Source organism: Acanthisitta chloris, unplaced genomic scaffold (genome assembly GCF_000695815.1).
Source record: "Acanthisitta chloris isolate BGI_N310 unplaced genomic scaffold, ASM69581v1 scaffold7507, whole genome shotgun sequence".
NCBI classification, from domain to species: Eukaryota; Metazoa; Chordata; class Aves; order Passeriformes; family Acanthisittidae; genus Acanthisitta; species Acanthisitta chloris.
The window spans coordinates 340-20,096 of record NW_008682018.1 but is presented as its reverse complement, the minus strand read 5'-3'; the positions used below and the strand labels follow the sequence as shown (position 1 = coordinate 20,096).

General features: G+C 45.5%; 1 protein-coding gene across 1 annotated transcript; it reads left to right on the top strand.

The window, feature by feature from the left end:
• Window positions 1-646: 646 nt before the first annotated feature.
• GAS6 (growth arrest-specific 6) lies at window positions 647-19,251 on the top strand (the record flags this gene model as incomplete). The annotated part of the gene is made up of 8 exons (XM_009078333.1): window positions 647-769; window positions 2,999-3,118; window positions 6,367-6,492; window positions 7,577-7,698; window positions 9,168-9,286; window positions 9,683-9,872; window positions 16,752-16,916; window positions 19,083-19,251. Coding segments are annotated over 8 exons (1,134 nt in total), but the record flags the coding sequence as incomplete, so codon positions are not given.
• Window positions 19,252-19,757: the final 506 nt, after the last annotated feature.

Genomic DNA, 19,757 nt, shown 5'->3' with positions numbered 1-19,757 from the left:
CAGTCCTCCCCAGAGTGTGGTAACTCCTCTCTTGCTGCTTTCCTGTGGAGAAAGCTCATTGCCAAGTATTGGAGCTTGGATTAAAAATCCCCAGAGGAACATTGTGCCCTCTGTAAACTGGATTAGTGTTTGGCTATTCCTTTGCTGTTACCAACATTGGTGAGACAGCTTTGACGAAAAATTCAGATATAAACCTCTGCTAGCCACAAATCTCTCAGCCTTGTTAAGATCATCAGTTGAACTACCAAAAGGAAAAGAGTACCCATCCTTTCCTGTGTACTTTAGTTCATACTGCTTTTTGTTTTCTCCAAAACTAGGGAGAGCAGAATTAACTTTCTTGAAAATGAGCTCCTCTGAGTTGTTTCTTTCAGGATGTGCCCTTCAGATACAGGGGTGGTAGCTTACTCCCTTTTGCAATGAAATGAATTCCACTGCATGTGCTCTGCAGAATTCCTGGCACAGCTTATTTGGCATGTGAGCACTAAGAATTCGCTTCCAGTTTTGCCAGGTGTGAGTGTTTCTGACAGTGATTCCCCATTAAAAGCTGGGAAGGTTAAACAGTAGTGAGAGCGAAACACCTGTTTGTCAGTGAATTTAATGCATTGTTCTGTTTTCTTTTGGTTTTTTTATTCCTTCTCTGAATCAGATTTGCCAAACCAGTGCTCTCCTGATCCTTGTCACAAAGAGGGGACTGTCAAATGTGAGGACCTCAAGGGAGACTTCTATTGTGAATGCAAGCATGGCTGGCAGGGAAAAACATGTGATAAAGGTAATTGGGTTTTGTTATCTTTTATGCTTGTAACAAACATGTTTTGGGCTTTGCTGTGTTCAAATTGTCACTGATACTGTGCTGCACAATTCAGAAGTCTGAGTGTGGATTACACACCACTTGTGTTTTGAACCCTGCTGTGAATAAGGTAACTCTTTCACATCAACAGCTTTATATTCATAGAATCATAAAATTTTAGGGGTTGGAATGGACCTTAGAGATCATCCAGTCCCAACTCCCTGCCCTGGGCAGGGACACCTCCCACCACACCATATTGCTCAAGACTTCATCCAAGTTGGCTTTGAACACCTATATTGGAACTCAGCTTGGTCTTGGCAAGGTAATCTAAGTTTGACTCTGACTTTCTGCCCCACTCCTTTGAAGGGGCAGCAGAAATGGAGCTGTAGTGGCTTTTCCAGCTGAACTGTGGCAGCTGCAGCTGTGAGCCCTGGGGTAACACATCATAGACTGCAGAGCCAGAGATGCTGACCTATCTCCCCTTCTAGCATCCCTGTAGTGGGAACAATGACTTCCAGCCAGCAAGTTAGGGTCTGAGTCAGATGGCACACAAACAGGTGGTTCTATAGCCTTGGGAAGAGACTCAGGGGTGACTTCATGCCTCTCTGCAACTCCCTGCCAGGGTTGGAGAGAGGTGGGGGATGTGTGTCCTGCCATGGCTGCAGGGAGAGAACTAGAGGGAATGGCCTTGAGCTGGATGTGAGGAGAAATGTTTTCCCTGTTGTGGTGTTGAGGCACTGGGATATTGCCCAGGGAGGTGGTGGAGTCACCATCCCTGGAGGTGTTGAAGAGGCATCTGGATCTGGCACTGGAGGATCTGGTTTGGGGTTTAGGGGTTCCAGCAGTGACAGGTTAATGGTTGGACTCGATGATCTTAGAGGTCTTCTCCAACCCTGATGAATTCTATTCTATGATGAAATTAGTCTGTTAAGGCCTCCTTGATAGTAGGATCTTATTCCACATCCACTTAATCCCACATATCTCATGGTGTATTTCCATCACCTCCAAAGAGAATATTCGAACAGAAACTATTTGTGCAAGAAGTTCCAGGCCTCCACAGAGCATTGTCTACTGAAATCATCTTTCCTCCTCTTTGTTCTTTTTTTTCTTTCCTTCTGCCTGCAAGGCTTCCCCTCAGGGCCACTGTGTTTCTGCCTGCCAAGAGTAAGTAATCGCTAGAAATCACATTCAGCCAGTCCAGAACTGTGGCAACCAAGACAGCAGGAGATCCAAAGCCTTTCATTCTCATGTAAATATTGTGGGGAGATTATAGGATCACCCAAAAGCAGCATATTTAAGCTTTTCAGACAGTAGACCAATCAGTATTGAGTCAGCTTTGAGAGCTCAGACACTGATCAGCCTCAAGCATATTCCCTTGTTATCTTTTAAGATACTATAACATGAGCTGTTCTCCTTATCAGCTAATTCTAGAGTCCCATATGCAAGCAGGATGTAATGAGCAGGTAGGGCAGATCAAGGGGCAAATCAAGGCTCTGCTGGATTTTACAGGCTTTTGCTGCCAACTTCAGTGGGGCACAGTTAGAATCACAGAATCACCAAGGTCGGAGGAGACCTCTAAGATCGAGTTCAACCATTAACCTGTCACTGCTGGAGCCCCTAAACCCTAAACCAGATCCTCCAGTGTCAGATCCAGATGCCTCTTCAGCACTTCTAGGGATGGTGACTCCACCACCTTCCTGGGCAATCTATTCCAGTGCCTGACCAAAAGTTTGGAGTTTAGTTCACAGTGCTCAATAGCTGTGAACTTAAAACTTCTTGTGTTCTCATGAGTTCTATAGTAGTAAGTATATAGAGTTCTTGTTTTATTTACAGTTTTCATCCTGAACTTCCTGGTCATGGTATATTGTTAAAAGGTCGTTATGGTATAAAATACATTAGTTATCATTAGTTTGTTTGTACAAACAAACTTTTTCACCTCCACATGTGTAGATGCTCTTACACATTCTCAGAGCTGTGGAAGAGATACTCAGTTACAATCAATGCCTTCTCTTTCTTCTCTTTTATCAAGCAAACTTAAGCTAATGTACTTGAAGTGTTTTAAAGAAATCCTTGTGCTTTTTGTAATCATAGCATTGCAGCTGTAATACTGTATATCATTGAGTCTTTCTCCCTCCCCATGCCTATCCCACTCTTGCCCTCAGATTATTTACAGAGGTGAAAATCTGACTGTCACACTTTGTTTTGCTGCAGATATTGATGAATGCAGAACACAGAACGGTGGCTGTAACCAGCTCTGCATCAACAAGCTCGGCAGCTACCGCTGCTCATGCCAGAGTGGCTACGCTCTTAAAGACAGCAGAACATGTGAAGGTAAGCTTTGCTGAGACTCTCAGCTTGCTTCTGTGGATGCTGAGTGACTTGTGCCTGTATTTCAGAGAGCTGGGTTGCCTTGAGCGTCTCTGGTCTGCTCCCTAGCCCAGCAGAAACTTGCTGGTAGCTCCTCTTAGTTGTACTCCACTCATAGCTCCAGTTGGTTGTACTCCACTGGTGGCTCCTGTTGGTTGTACTCCACTGGTGGCTACTGTTGGTTGTACTCCACTCATAGCTCCTGTTTGTTGTGCTCCACTGGTAGCTGCTGCTGGTTTTACTCCACTGGTGGCTCTTGTTAGCTTTACTCCACTGATGGCTCCTGTTTGTTGTACCCCACTGGTAGCTGCTGCTGGTTGTACTCCACTGGTGGCTCCTGTTGGTTGTGCTCCACTGGTAGCTCCTGTTGGTGGTACTTCACTGGTGGCTCCTGTTGGTGGTACTTCACTGGTAGCTCCTGTTAGTTGTACTTCACTGGTGGCTCCTGTTGATTGTACTCCACTAGTGGCTTTTGTTAGTTGTACTCCACTGTTAGCTCCTGTTAGTTGTACTTCACTGGGGTTGTCCTGGGTGCTTCAGCCAGTCTACATGCCTGGGCTTGTCAGCAGTCTGGAAATCATAACACAGGGGTGATTCACAGAGGATTTGTGGCTTGGATTGCTCTAAATCGGTTTAGCCGATCAGTCCTCACATCCTGACATTGAGAGGAGGAAGTGCTGGCCAGATGTCTTGTTATGATTCTTCCCAGTCTCACAGTGCTGTAGTATATGAGCCATTTGTTTTTCTTTTGTGTGTTTCTTGCTTTATTCTTCTAAATTTGGATGAATCCAGCTGAATACAGATGGCTAAATTCACTGCAGCTGAATATTAATAGCTGTGGAAAGGCCCTAGTGAAGGTTGGCATCTATTTTGCGTAGCAGCTGAGAACAGAAAGTGAAGTATCTGATTGAAACTGCAGAATTAATTTACATAACCAAAACTTAAGCAACTGAGATTTTAAAAGTGTTAAGAAACTTCATGCTGAGACAGAGACTCATTAATGATCAGAGGTGACTCTTAAAGATATGTGTATCTCATGGAAAAACAGGTTAAATCTGTGTATGTACCTTATAGACCTTTTGGAGATGGATGTGATGACATATGTCTAAAGAGTTTGCACACAGTTTGCATTAATGCTACCAGCAAAAAAAAAGAGCAAGATTTTATTACTGTGCCACATCCACTGCAAAAAGTGATGACTGCATGGATCACAGGGTACCCATTTCTAATGGGAGTAGCCACTTAGAAGAGCCAACTTCACTTCTGAATTGTCCTCTAGTGCCAGTAGGCACAGACAGGTGAATGGCAAGGGGACTCACATATATATTTTTTTTCATATGTATGTATATTTATTTAATACCCTAGTGCTGTTTGGAGTATTGTGAGCAGTTTGGGCACCACAATGTAAGAAAGATATTAAGCTACTAGAGAGTGTGCAAAGGAGGGCAACAAAGATGGTAGAGGACCTAGAGTGGAAGTCATACAAGGAGTCTTGGTGTGTTCAGCCTGGAGAAGAGGAGACTGAGGACAGAGCTCATGGCTGGATACAACTTCCTCAGGGAAGGAAGTGCAGGGGCAGCACTGACCTCTTCTCTCTGGCACCCAGGGACAGGACCCAGGGAATGGGCTGAAGTTGTGTCAGGGGAGGGTTAGGCTGGAGATTAGCAAATGGTTCTTCCCCCAGAGGTGTTTGGGCACTGAACAGCTCCCAGGGCAGTGGGCACAGCCCCAAGGCTGACAGAGCTCCAGAGGTGTTTGGCCAATGCTCTCAGGCACAGGGTGTGATGGTCAGGGATGTCCTGTGCAGGGCCAGGAGTTGGACTGGGTCATCCTCAGGGGTCCCTTCCAGCTCTGATCCTGCTGTGATTCTGTGATACTGTCTCTTAGAGCACTGTGAGCACTAGCCTGTAAGCATGCTGTAGCTTCAATGGGTGACCCTCCAGTGGCTGAGGTTACTGTCAGATGTGGTTATTGCTAGCTCAGATTTATCATTGCATTTTGACTTTCTTTCACATTTATTCCTGTCAACACGTGCACACATGCAGAAATTAGCTTTTGTCTTGATTTGTAGACTCGGCTACATAGGTTACTAGATAGACCCTCAGCCAGCTCACTCATGTGGGAAAATCAACACCTGTAATGTGTAATTGTAGTTTTAACACATACTAGAAAGCAAAAGTAAATATTAAGCTCTCGGTATACTGAAATGTTTTGTCAACACCAGGATTTTGCTGGATATTAGTTAACAGCAGAGTGGCAGGTTAATGGTTGGACTCAATGATCTTCGAGGTCACCTCCAACCTTGATGATTCTGTGATTCCATGAATGTGTTAGGAGAACACTTGTTTGTTTTTATAGACCTTCAGTTCCAGTTCATTGCCTGACTTCATGGTGAAACCCCACAACATCTCTCAGATGTGACTTGTCTCTGTGACAAATTCGGCTCTTCGATCAGATGATGATCTGCAGATCAGCTGATTTAGATCTTAATTTTGTAAATGTGTGGAAAATTATCTTTTGCTTCTCTGAGGACAGAGAACAGAAATCTGTGATGTGCCACAGCCTTTGTGTTCCTTCAGTGTTTTGGTAACATTCATGTTGAGGACTAGAGGGAATGGCCTTGAGCTGAGCCAGGGCAGAGTCAGATTGGATGTGAGGAGAAATGTTTTTCCTGGGAGGTTGTTCAGGCACTGGGATATTGCCCAGGGAGGTGGTGTAGTCACCATCCCTGGAGGTGTTGAAGAGGTGTCTGGATTTGATGCTATAGGATATGGTTTAGGGTTTCCAGCAGTGACAGGTTGGACTTGATGGCTTAGAGGTCTCCTCCAACCTTGATGGTTCTATGACTCTATGCTGCTGTTCCTCAGTTCCTACTTGTTGCTCTTTTCAACCCACAGTTTCAGACCTCCTGAAGGGAGTGGGGCTTGTTGGGTTTGTGGGAGTTGTTTTCTTTTACAGCTTTTCTCCTGACTCACTTTGCATTGCTTTTCCCAGTAGTGGTTAATGACTTAAAGAAAGAAAAACCAACTGGCTTTGAAAGCCTGAAGCCACTTCTTTTAGCTAGCTAACCCCAAAGGCAGATTCTTATAGACACTGTTTTTTCAGTTAGTAAAATAATATAGGGATCTCTTGGCCCTACATCCACCCCAGGGTGTGAACAGTGAGGTGACTGAACTCCTCTGAAGCATCTTGTTTAATTGCTTGTTTTGCAGACATAGATGAATGCACAACATCAGCAGACATCTGTGGAGAAGCTCGCTGTAAAAATCTCATAAGCTCCTACGAATGTCTTTGTGACGCAGGCTACAAGTACGATGACGTGAGAAAGACATGTCAGGGTAAGCTCATGAAATCACAGCATGTTAGCACTTATTACATAATTTAAACCCGTAAAACCACAGAAACTTAGTTTCATGCTTCAGTAGAAGTTTGGGTTTTTTTAATCTTGTTTACACACTGGACTTTCATTCCCTTTCCTTAGTTGTGAGTGAGTTTGCAGCTTGTGGTCCCCTCTGAGTTTATCGAGCTTGCAGTCATCTTGGAGTTCATTGAAGTTGCAGTCATCTTTGGTGACTTGAATCAAGCTGTACAAGCCAGGCTACTGAGATTTCTTGATTTTCTGACAAGTGAAGGATCTGGTGAAAGCTCAGAAGCATCTATGCATGTCTTCATAGGACAAGTTACAGAGCAGTAGCTGTTGTTCCTTCAAAACCTGTCTTGTGGTGTTCCTTTGAACTAGGAGCTTAATGTGTATTGGAACCATGCACAGTTCTGCTGGCTGCACTGCCTGCAAATTTTCTCAGCAGAGTAAGTTTTGAGAGCATTCCAAAACTAGCATTGTTCCCTGCCTTTTGTCTAAGTTAATATGATGACTCGAATCCCAGGCAAACCAGCCCTGCTGGGCTCTAAGTGTTTATCTCTGCCTGAAGAGATCCCTGTGGGCTGTCACACTTTGTTTTTTTGCATTTTTTGTGAATCAGAGAAAAACAAGCAGAAGGGGGAAAAATAGGGAAGACAGTGAATGAGAAATTCAGCTTTTCCTTGCAGTCCCTGAGTTGATGGAGCAGGAGCCAGTCAGGACAGAAGGGCCCTGAAGGGAGGAAGTCTTGTCTAGAAATTAAAGGCCAGGGCTCTGCTCCAGCAGACAAGGAGCTGAGCTCTGCTTCCAGCCTTCCCACTGACTCGCTGTGTATCTTTGGGCAGCTGGAATCTGTCTGTGAAAATAGATTTGTGCAGATGCTAATTCTAACTCTTCTCTCCTGTAAAGATGTGGCGTAGGGTAAGTACTGGCCACAGAGCACTTGGGCATGCTCAAATAAAAGGTGCTGTGAAACAGCACTGATAATGCTCTTTTCTCCCCAGATGATTCATGTTTAAACAAACTCATTGTTTTCTCCTCTCTTCTTTGGTGGTTCTGTATAGATATAGATGAATGTGAAGAAAAGCTCTGTGAACAGACCTGTGTCAACTTGCCAGGGAGTTACACCTGTCACTGTGACGGCAGAGGGGGAGTAAAACTTTCTCAGGACATGAATACATGTGAGGTATGTCAGTGTCTATTGCTGTAACTACACAACAGACTTGGCAAAGTCACATGAGCTGGGGACAGTAGATCTCCTGAAAAGAAACTTGAAGGAGAAAGTCTGTGAGTCACTCCGAGTCTCTCCTTAAATTCTCTCCTGAAAGTCTCTGTGAGTCTCTCCTAAAGTCTTCCAGTGACAGACCTCCCAGCCCTCTGTTTGGCTATGAGTTAGCTCTGGCTGCTCAAGGAGTCTCTCCTAAAGTCTTCCAGTGACAGCCCTCCCAGCCCTGTGTCTGGCTATGAGTTAGCTCTGGCTGCTCAGGCTTTTCTGAGTTAGACCCAGTAGGATGGTGCAAAGGTCTGAGAGCATATGGTGTAACTTATGGACCAGCACTTGCACTTGACACTTTGATCCTCCAGGCACTTGAGGTGGATGAGCTTCAGTGGCACTGCCTCTGTGGAAACCAACCAACAGCATGTTCTTAGCACATCTTTTGTTGCTGTCAAGATGCTACAGTAGAAAACCTTATGCTGTGCCTGATGAGTATGATTTCATTATGCAACAGGAAAACATTCCTCCAAGGCAGATAGGGAGGAGGGAAGGAAAGGAAATGTTCTCTGTACAACTGTATTGTGGGAGGATAAACATTACACTGCACTAACCTACTATATGTGTTGTATGGATCAATGAGAAGTGATCTGCCCTCATGGCAAGTCTGTACACCACCACTCTGTGTAGAAAAAATACCCCAACACATTTTATTTCTGAGAAATAGCAACATAGAATGGTTTCAACATTTCAATTGGCCTGTTTGTAAAAGGGAACAAGAAGTTCAAATGTCCAACAAATCTCTGCACACATTTATAATCATAATACCCCAACACATTTTATTTCTGAGAAATAGCAACACAGAATGGTTTCAACATTTCAACTGGCCTGTTTGTAAAAGGGAACAAAAAGTTCAAATGTCCAACAAATCTCTGCACACTTTTATAATCATATTGAATCGAACACTGCCAGGGTTGGGGCAGCCACAGCCTCCCTGGGCAACCTGGGCCAGTGTCTCACCACCCTCACAGGGAAAACGTTTTCTCACATCCAACCTAGACTTTCCCTCCTTCAATTTAAACCCATTTCCCCATGTCCTATCACTGCAGCTCCTAACACAGAGTCCCTCTGCAGCTTCCCTGGAGCCCCTTCAGCTCCTGGAAGGTGCTCTGAGGTCTCCACACAACCTTCTCTTCTCCAGGCTCAACAGGCCCAACTCCCTCAGCCTGTCCTCATAGGGGATATAGCCTATCTTCATACTAAACCTCTGGTTTTATTGTCCAGATTCTTTTCTTCATCTTCATCCATCAATCTGTAGGAATTTCAATAGTTCTGTCTTACTATGCATGACAACAACATGAGAAAAGAAGTGGAGACATACTCTGATCCTCTTTCTGCTGTGTGAAGAGAATAAGCACTCCCAACATGTGTTTTGATTATAGAACATCATACCATGTGTGCCTTTTGCTGTGGGAAGAAGTGTTAAATCCCTGTACCTGGGGAGGATGTTCAGTGGCACTCCTGTTATCAGGCTGCGCTTCAAAAGGAAACAACTGACGAGGTGAGGACAATTTAGAAGGATAAGTCAAAACCTCTGACTGCCTTTGACGCATGCCAAGGGAGTTAAGTGGTTACAGTAGCAATTAGTCCTGTGTTTATTGTTATTTGCTTGGATTATGGATTCCTGTAAGGCAAAACAGGATCCAAACCAGTAATTGAGAAAGGCAGCCCTGACCACAGAGCTGTTAGGATAATTACTGTAGTATTGTTTTCTTTATTCTTGATGCCATTCGAAAACTTGTCATCACAGCTTAAGCCTTTCGGGAGTGTATTAAAAGCTAGTACGTTTTAGCAGAGCTTTGTAGCTGCTAGAATTTGATGCTATCTGTTATGGAAACTACTTTGTGGTTTTTGAACTCTGCATAACTAATTTATTTCTTGGCACCTGTGTGGTCAGACTTGTGGCTGAGTTCGACTTTAGAACCTTTGATCCTGAAGGTATCCTTTTCTTTGCTGGAGGCCATCAAGACAGCACATGGATAGTGTTGGCTTTGCGCAAAGGACGACTAGAGCTGCAGCTGAAGTACAATGGAATAGGCCGTGTGACCAGCACTGGACCAGTCATCAACCATGGCATGTGGCAAACGGTGAGTCCACACCACTGCTGAGGTCTTAACCCTTCTTGGCTTCTTTGGGATGAGCTCTGTCAAGTGCAGATAGACCTTGTGTGTTCTTGAGAAGATGCTACCTAGCTGTTCAATGCATGGCAGCACATTGTACATTCTAACTACAGCTACCTGAAAGGGGTCGGAGAGAGGTGGGGGATGGTCTCTTCTGGAAGAGAAGGGCTGGAAAACAGGTGGGATGAGAAAAGGCTGAAGGCACTGGGTTTGTTTAGCCTGGAGAAGAGGCTCAGGGGTGACCTCCTGGCTCTCTGCAACTCCCTGCCAGGGTTGGAGAGAGGTGGGGGATGTGTGTCTTGCCATGGCTGCAGGGAGAGGACTAGAGGGAATGGCCTTGAGCTGAGCCAGGGCAGAGTCAGATTGGATGTGAGGAGAAATGTTTTCCCTGTGAGGGTGTTGAGGCACTGGAATATTGCCCAGGGAGGTGGTGGACTCACCATCCCTGGAAGTGTTGAAGAGGCATCTGGATGTGGCACTGGAGGATCTGGTTTGGGGGTTAGGGATTCCAGCAGTGACAGGTTAAAGGTTGGACTGGATGATCTTAGAGGTCTCCAACCGTGGTGATTCTCTGATTCTAGGGTAAAAATGGGCTATTTTTCCTAACAAGTTGAATTATACTTTCTCTCCATTGTAACATGGACTGCATCACTAGTTTGCACAATCAGAGCAGACTTGGTGCTTTGGAGATGCAGCAGTGCTAAGCTGATTTCACATCAGTTTGAAAAGATGTTTTCTGGGTAAGGGTTGGAAGGGGCAAAGAGGGAAGGAACTCTGTATCTGTTCCTTTAAGGAGGTTTCCAATGGTAGTTGCTTTTGTTTATTCATTTGTTTGTTCGTTTAGTCACAGGGCTCAGATTGTCTGAGGCCTTGACTAATCTCTTATGCTACAGTGTCCTTTTTATAAACTCTTCTGGCTTGTTAATATGCAAACCAGATCATATCCTTTGTAAAGATATTGGGGTCTATCAGAATCTCTGTTTACTAATAGAATCCCATGAGATTGTAAGGATTGTAAGGGTTCATGTTCTTGAGACTCTCACAGGACATTGCCTGGTGAATTTGGGAGCATTGTGGTTGTTCCCATTTATGACAGGATCATGAAATGTATCCTGTAGTATAATGTACAGTACAAGAGCAATTTATATATCCTTTCTCACTTCTGCCTTTTCCTCTCCTTTCATTGCTGCTTACTTAATTAGTTCTTTTAAGTTGACGTCTCTCCTGGGGAGTGGGTGGGAATACAGATCCTGTTAACTGTGAATCATTTTCTGGTTTAAACTTTGTAGTATATAAAACAAAAAAAATCAAAATTAGAGATGAAAGAAATGAGCAAGGTGGGAAAAAATGGTTTTAATGAATAAATAAAGAAGTACGTGAAAGCATTTACTGTGAGCTGCTGACATTTGGCAATGGCTCCAGCAGATGAGGTGATGTTTGGTTCAGTTCCTTTACTGTCAGTGAAACAATTTTAGATTCCAGATGGAGAGATGTAGAGATTCAGTGAAGCTGTAGATAAAATGTGTGACATGCTGTATCTTTGCATGTAGGAATAGCCTCAAGTCAGTTCTTACTCAATGTTAAGGTAAGATTTGTTCTGCTGATTTGAGATATGACAATTGTAACTGCTTGCAAGAAGAGGATGGTGACAGAAGATGTGACAAACAGAGTGGATGTCACTGGGGTGACTTGGCAGTCACAGAAACAGCAGTTACCAAAGCTAAACTATTTAACATGGAAGTGTAACATACTTCTTAAGTGCCAGACCTCATTATGAGGTCTCAGTGTGAGCCAACAGTGTGCACCAGCCAAGGGCATCTTGTCCTGGCTCCAGCAGAGTGTGGCAGCAGCACTAGGGCAGTGCTCATCCCCCTGCACTGGGCACTGGGGAGGTCCCAGCTCAGTGCTGTGCTCAGCTTTGGGCACTCACTGCCCAAAGGCCATTGAGGCACTGGAGCGAGTCCAGCCAAGGGCAACGAGGGCAGCAAAGGGCTGGAAAACCTGTGGGATGAGGAAGGGCTGAGGGAGTTGGGTTTGATTAGCCTGGAGAAGAGGCTCAGGGGTGACCTCCTGGCTCTCTGCAACTCCGTGCCAGGGTTGAAGAGAGGTGGGAGATGTGTGTCCTGCCATGGCTGCAGGGAGAGGACTAGAGGGAATGGCCTTGAGCTGAGCCAGGGCAGAGTCAGACTGGATGTGAGGAGAAATGTTTTCCCTGTGAGGGTGTTCAGGCCCTGGAATAGATTGCCCAGGACAACACTTCCACCATCCCTGGAAGTGTTGAAGAGGCATCTGGATGTGGCACTGGAGGATCTGGTTTGGAGTTTAGATCTTAGAGGTCTCCTCCAACCTTGATGGTTCTATGATTCTGTGATCCTGTGGTGCACTCTTTTCTAAGAGGTTGTATAAATCCCCTGGAAATCCTTTCACAAGGCGTTTTTGGACAGTGCAGACCGAGCTGTGAGTGCCATGTGGTGCAGGTGTACAGGACCCAGACTGGCAGAGCTGCTGCCCTGCTTGTGGGCTGAGCAGGGCCAGAGACACAGCACAGCACAAGTGGAGGACAGATCACCATGTAGAGCTGGCGCTGGACTGCTTGCCTGGAGAAGATCGATGGCCACAGTCCTGTTAACTGTCTCCCAAAGCAAAACTGATAATCATAGAATCATAGAATAGAGCTGGAATGGACCTTAGAGATCATCCAGTCCCAACCCCCTGCCCTGGCCAGGGACACCTCCTCACTAGATCAGGTTGCTCAAGGCTTCATCCAACCTGACCTTGAACACTGCCAGAGTTGGGGCAGCCACAGCCTCCCTGGGCAACCTGTGCCAGTGTCTCACCACCTTTAGAGTAAAAAACATTTTTCTCACATCTAGTCTAGACTTTCCTTCCTTCAGTCTGAACCCACTGCCCCTTGTCCTGTCCCTGCAGCTCCTAGCACAGAGTCCCTCTCCAGCTCCTTGTAGGCCCTTCAGATATTGAAAAGTTGCTCTGAGGTCTCCACACAACCTTCTCTTCTCCAGGCTGAACAGCCCCAACTCCCTCAGCCTGTCCTCATAACGCTGTGCTTGGTACTGGCCAAAGGCTGTGGGATTTACCCATGGGTGAACAGCAGCAGGAGGAAGGAGCCTTTGATCTCTCGACTTCATGCTTGACTCACCTCTGAGACTTGGGTCCCTGCTTGCCTTATTTGCACTGCTGCCCATTTCTCCTTTCTCTGCACTATTTTCTTACTCCTTGCCTTCACTCTAGAGGTCCATTAGGGTTGGACTCAATGATGTTTGAGGTCTCTTCCAACCCAATTGATTCTATGATTCCTCTGATTAGTGTCACCCATCTCTATGTGCCATTCGATCTATATGGCTGAACAATACAACTATAAATATGTTCCTCTCTTTTATCCCCTCCCATATTTCTCCTTGGCATGGTTTTCACTTGAGGAAATCCTCTCCAGGAGGGGTTATTCCTTTTTGCCTGTCTCCTTTTATAAAACATGCAGCCACACATTGAATTTTAAGCATGGACTTGCGTGTACTTTTCAGCCTCACCTTCTGCAAAACACAACCCCAGCAACCTTCAGAGGTCACAGTCCAGACTCAAATGCAGTTTGGCAGGTTCAGTCTGGACTTTGTTATGCACAGAATCAAGGGCTTAGTTTTGGTAAGACCTAAACCAGAGGAGTTTGGGTACTTGGGAGAACTTTATAGGGATTGTGAGAAAATAGTAATTTTACTATTTAACTCTTAGCAGATGGACAAACTATGGGTATTTAAAAGCAAAACATATGAAAAAGCAGTAGCAATGTATGTCTTTTGGTCTCTTGAGCAAAAGTTGTGTACTTTCAATGGAAATAGGATGGCAGTTTCAAAACTTCAGGCCAGTATTTCTACCTACTTGTTTTTTCTGATGGTGCTCCCTCCTAAGCTATTTTTAAATGAGCATTGAACCAGCATTGAAAACACAAACAAGCAGGTCTCAGGAAAGACTTCTAATGTAGTTATTTGTGCATAATCCAGCTGGATGAAGTGGCACAAATGAACTGATGATAGCAGAGAACACAGTGGCCTCCTGTTTGTTTTGCATTTCCAAAAAGAGTCATCATTTTGCCTTATTTTCAGTATTCAGTTTAGTCCTGCTCTGAGTATGGTTAGCAAAAATAATGACTTCCCTGCACTGCTAAATGTCAGGGCTGAAGATTAAAGCAATCACAGGCAGGTTGGTATTTGGCTTTAACCCTGCAGCTGATTGTGGTTCTGTCCCTCCCCAGTGCTGTCCACTTGCTTTTCAGCAAAGAGCAGACAGGCTGGCTGTGTGCTATGAGCTACCCAGGGCATGAATCCAAAGCACAGAGCTGACTGCCCTTGTGGCTAACCATGTGGGAATCCAGCCTGGAGAAGAAGAGGCTCAGGGGAGACTTTATCACCCTCTACAACTCCCTGACAGGAGGTTGGAGTCAGGTGGGGGATGGTCTCTTCTCCCAGGCAACCAGCAGCAGGACAAGAGGGCACAGACTCAAGCTCTGCCAGGGCAGGGTTAGGTTGGATATTAGGAAGAGATTTTTTGTGGAGGGAGTGATCAGGCATTGTAATACGCTGCCCAGGGAGGTTGTGGATTCACCATCCCTGGAGGTTTTCAAGCTGAGACTGGATGTGGCACTTAGTGCCATGGTCTAGTGACCACAGTAGGGTTGGATTCGATGATCTTTGAGGTCTCTTCCAACTCCACTGATTCTATGATTCTATGATCCTTAGCTATGAGAAGTGCCTGTCACAATGTTCCCTGAATCAATGAGAACTGTGGCAGGCAGCAACTGGCTTCTCCTTGCCACAAGAGGAGGGAATTGGGGCAGTGCTAACTCCTGAAATGCTTCCCCTCTGGGTTTGTAGGGGATGTGGTGCACCAGCAACTAAGCTTTGCTTCGAAGGAACAGGAGCTTAACCAGCCAGAGGACATTGTGAAGTACACAGAATGTTATTTCCTGAACTGGAATTTGCTGAGAGTTTCCACAGGGAAACCTATGGAAGTTTCCACTGCTTTGGGTTTGCTTGTATTAATGATCAGAAGCAGCTAAGAAAGTTAGGTTAGATATTAGGAAGAAGTTTTCCCTGTGTGGGTGGTGAGACACTGGCCCAGGTTGCCCAGGGAGGCTGTGGCTGCCCCAACCCTGGCAGTGTTCACAGCCAGGTTGGATGAGCCTTGAGCAACCTGGTCTGGTGGGAGGTGTCCCTGCCCAGGGCAGGGGGTTGGGGCTGGATGATCTCTAAGCTCCATTCCAACCCCTAAAATTCTGTGATTCTATGGTTCAGTGGCAATGACACCAAGCAGAGGTGTCCAAGTGAGTTTTTAGGTAGATAGATGGAGTAGCTCAGCCAGTTGAGCTGTGGCAGTCAGGACCTGTGGGCTTATGTTCCCACACACTGAGTGGACTTTACATCCTACCAATGCCCAAAAAAACTTGTCCATGGAGACACACAAACTAGCCTGAGACTGTCTTGTGTGTCTCCATGGAATACAGTCAGGAGGTGTAGGTGCCACACAAATAAATTCATGTCCTGTAGGTCCTGCACAGAACAACACACCAGGTGTAAACTGTGTTCTGACAGTATAAACCAGAATGTACTGGAATCCACAAGAGAAGAAAAAAAGGTTGATGAGATGAGAAAGTCTGTGTATAATTTTTCCAACTATCAAATTCATTTTATCTTTATTACTGAGGATTGTGATCCAAAGGGAGTGTCCAGCTATAAAGCTGCTTAACCCTGTCCTCCTTAATGTTACAGACACAGAGCAAGAGCTACGTGTGGCTCATAAAAGCAATTTTGGGACAGCTACTTGAGATGCAAAAAGAAAGATGCTCAGGACTTGGCCTGCTAGCAGGGAGAGGGAAGAACATGTCTAAACAGCCTCTGAAATAGATAATTAGTTCTGTACTGTGGCTCACTGATGGAGGCAGCATCAGGGTGTCCCAGGGAGCAGAGCTGTACAGATGAGGAGTGAGTAGGTGGAGTATCTGGCATAGAGTGGGAAGGAGATTGTGAAATAGCAGAGCTGTGCTCCTTTCTTCTTCCCTACAGGAAGATTGGGATTGTCTTCTGCTACAGCCACAGTAGCAGGACCCAGGTCCCAAGGCAGCAAAATCTCTGCTGCTGTTGGACAGCCTGGGGTGTCAGCTTTGTGCTTTGCCTCCTCCTCTCCCTCTGCAGAGATGGATACTTTATAGTGCTTCTCCCTGCAGCCTGGTCATAATCAGAATTATGAAATTTCTGTGACATTTCAGTGGTGATAGAATCTTCCTAGAAGTAGCTCTTCAGAGACATGAAGGGAAAACTTGCAGAGACTTTTTTGAGAGAAAATTATTGCCTATTACACATTTTTATTACCCTCTCAAACATGACATCATCTGTTGTTCCTTTCGCAGAGGTCAGTATTCCAGGACTGTCTGGAAGGCATCTGATCTATCTTCCTCTGATCCAACCAAAGACATCTTGTCTATCTTTTCAACTCCTCTTTTCACATGCAGTTGCAACAGGAAGTTTCTCATTGATAACTTGTTATTGCATTCACATTTTGCATAGAGCAACCCACAAATGTCATGTAGTTAATGCACTTGTGCTTCTCTGTTGCTTTTTTGGAAGTAGCTGGACTGTCTTCACCGTTATGGCAACCACAGGTTGCTTTCTAGAGTAGAGATTTATGCATCAAGTTGGACTGTAACTGAAAAGACAAAGAGGCTTGGGAACAGAAAATTCTTCTCCATCTTGGGGATTTCATTGGTGTCTTGTACTTGAGGCTGCAGGTACCAAGTTCTTTTTACACTGAATTGTTCTATTTACAATCTTACATTTTCAGATCTCTGTTGAAGAACTCGAAAGAAGTTTGATTTTAAAGGTCAACAAGGATGCAGTTATGAAAATAGCTGTCTCAGGGGACCTGTTTACTCTAGACAGAGGAGTGTATCAGCTGAATTTGACAGTAGGAGGCATTCCTTTCAAAACAAAGGACCTTATTCTACCGGTAAGTTTAACACAATCACTTGTGTTGCTTTGCATGTCCAAAGGGCTTCTTGTCACCTTCTTTTGGGGTAATGTAGGTCCTTCCTGAGAGTTCAGCCTCCCCTGAAACAGGTGGAATTAGCACCTTCTGGATGCAGCTTTCTCTACATTGACTTTAGAGGGAGCCTGAGCCATTAGCAAAGGTGAGATTTCTGATTCGTTGGTTGGTAAGTTTGGGTGAGTTGTATCCCACCTGCAGAGTTAGGGCACAGCAAAACTGGAGCACATGACCAAATTCATAGAATCAAAGAATTTTAGGGGTTGGAATGGAGCTTAGAGATCATCTAGTCCTGGGCAAGGACACCTCCCACCAGACCAGGTTGCTCAAGGCTTTATCTAACCTGGCTTTGAATTCACAGTGGTCATGCTGGCTTGGAGAGCATGAGTGGCCCTGGGGGTGGTCAGTGGGCACATCACTGTGTGAGGGTGTCACTATGCCTACCAAGTCTGAAAACAGCAAGGACAATTTTTCTGTATACTTCATGTATATTGTATCACAATTTTGCTGTTTGTGTTTGCTGTTTCAATTTAGTGAGACCCAAAGGAAAACAGGAGCTTATTTTCCTCCTAATTCAAGTGGATAGGGCATAGGAATAAAAGTTAAGGCACTCCTGGGGTGAGATCGGATGACTGCTGTTGTTCAGGCTGGTTTGAATATCTACCACACACAGAGCTGGCAGCTTGGAACCCAAATTTGCATCTCTTTCTTTCTAAATGAGGTGACAAGTTTGTAGCTCTATGACTGGGAGCTCAGCAGCTGAGGAAGGCTCCCGTGCCTCACAAGAAGTCATTCAGGGCCACTGCTTGGCTGAAACAGTAAGGTTGGGGTGTGGTCTGAAGCTAGGATTGAGAGCCAAAAACTCCTCAGGTTTTTATCCTGGCTCAGACACTTAATTCTCTCTCTCCTTTAGTTAATGGAGGTAATTCTGCTGACTTAGAGGCTTTGCAGGGAGCCTTCTCTATACATACTGTCTCACATTTTCATGCTGACATTCAGTACAGGATAGCATAACTAGAAGCTGGAAGGAACAAGGTGTGCATGGAGTGGTGCTCATCCTGTGGCTCAATCACTCCTCCTTAAGCCAGAACCCAAACACTTACACTGTGATCAGATCCACCTTATGTGTCTGTTTGCAATGACACAAAGGATTGAGTTTTTTAGCTTCAAGTTATCCTCCAGCATTCAAATGCAGAATTAAAGAGCTTTGGCTGCAGAGCTTTAGAAGCAAATCACACTAATGATGTGCAACACATAGAGGAGCTTACAGAATCAATACAGCCAAATCAGCACCTGCACTAGCTAGGGCCCTTCTGCCTGTGGAGAGAGGCTGAGTTCAGGGGAGTTTCCTGAGCAATACTGACCACTCACTTGCTTTGGCTTGCAGGACTGAGGTTGCTGCTGATTGATTTGCATGTGCAGAACACAAAACCACAAAATCACAAGATCAGTGAGGTTGGAAGGGACTGGGATGGGTCATCTGGTCCAACCTCCCTACTCCAGCAGGGCCACCCTAGAGCACATGGCTCAGGGTTGTGTCCAGATGGGTCTGGAATATCTCCAGTAAGGGAGAATCCACGACCTCTCTGGGCAATCTGTTCAGTGCTCAGTGACTGCACAGCAAAGGAGTTCTTCCTTGTGCTCAGGTGGAACTTTCTGGGCAGCAGTTTTTACTGTTCCCTCTTGTGTTATTGGTTTCCCCACTGAGCAGAGTCTGATCATCCTCTTGGCACTTCCCGTTCATGGACTTGAATCCATTCATGAGGTCCCTCTCAGTGTCTCTTCTGGAGACTGAACAGCCCCAACTCCCTCAGCCTTTCCCCATCACTGAGGTGCCCCAGTCCCTTCAGCATCTTCCTTGCCCTCCCCTGGACCTGTTCCAGGAGCTCCATGTCCCTCTGGTTCTGAGGAGCCCAGAACTGGACACAATCCTCCAGGTGTGGCCTCACCAGGGCTGAGCAGAGAGGCAGGATCACCTCCCTGACCTGCTGACAATGCTCTTATTAACACATCAAAACATTTTTTTCCTATTTAGTAACATAATATAACTCAGTATTCCTCTCCACCCAAAATCAGTTCTTCCTCACGGAACAGCAGATTGAGGCATAAGACACTGCTTTATCTCCATAGATAAACCCTCGGCTCGATGGTTGCATGCGGGCGTGGAACTGGCTGAATGGGGAGGACACATCAATCCAAGAGACCATAAAGATGAGTGAAAAGATGCAGTGCTTTTCTGTAGCAGGACGAGGGTCTTTCTATCCTGCCCGAGGTTTTGCTGTGTTTAATCTTACTTATGGTAAGTAGATTTGGGTGTTTTTTTTCATTTCTGACCTGTTGTCCTGCTGTTAGTCATACTTGGTTAATAAACAGTGTCAAACTTAAATGTATGCCAGACTCGCTGTTGGTTGATGCAGAAAAGTCTGGCAGCTGTAGACCACAGGACCACAGAGTCAGTTAGGTTGGAAGGGACCACAATGGGTCATCTGGTCCAACCTCCCTACTCCAGCAGGGCCACCCAAGAGCACATGGCTCAGGGTTGTGTCCAGAGGGTTCTGGAATATCTCCAGTGAGGGAGAATCCATGACCTCTCTGGGCAATCCGTTCAGTGCTCAGTGACTGCACAGGAAAGAAGTTCTTCCTTGTGTTCAGGTGGAACTTCCTGGGCAACAGTTTTTGCAGTTTCCTCTTGTTTTCTTGGTTTCCTCCGCTGAGTAGGGTCTGATCTATCCTCTTGGCACTTCCTATTTGTGTACGTGAATCCATGAATGAGGTCCTTCTCAGTTGTCTCTCCTGGAGGATAGA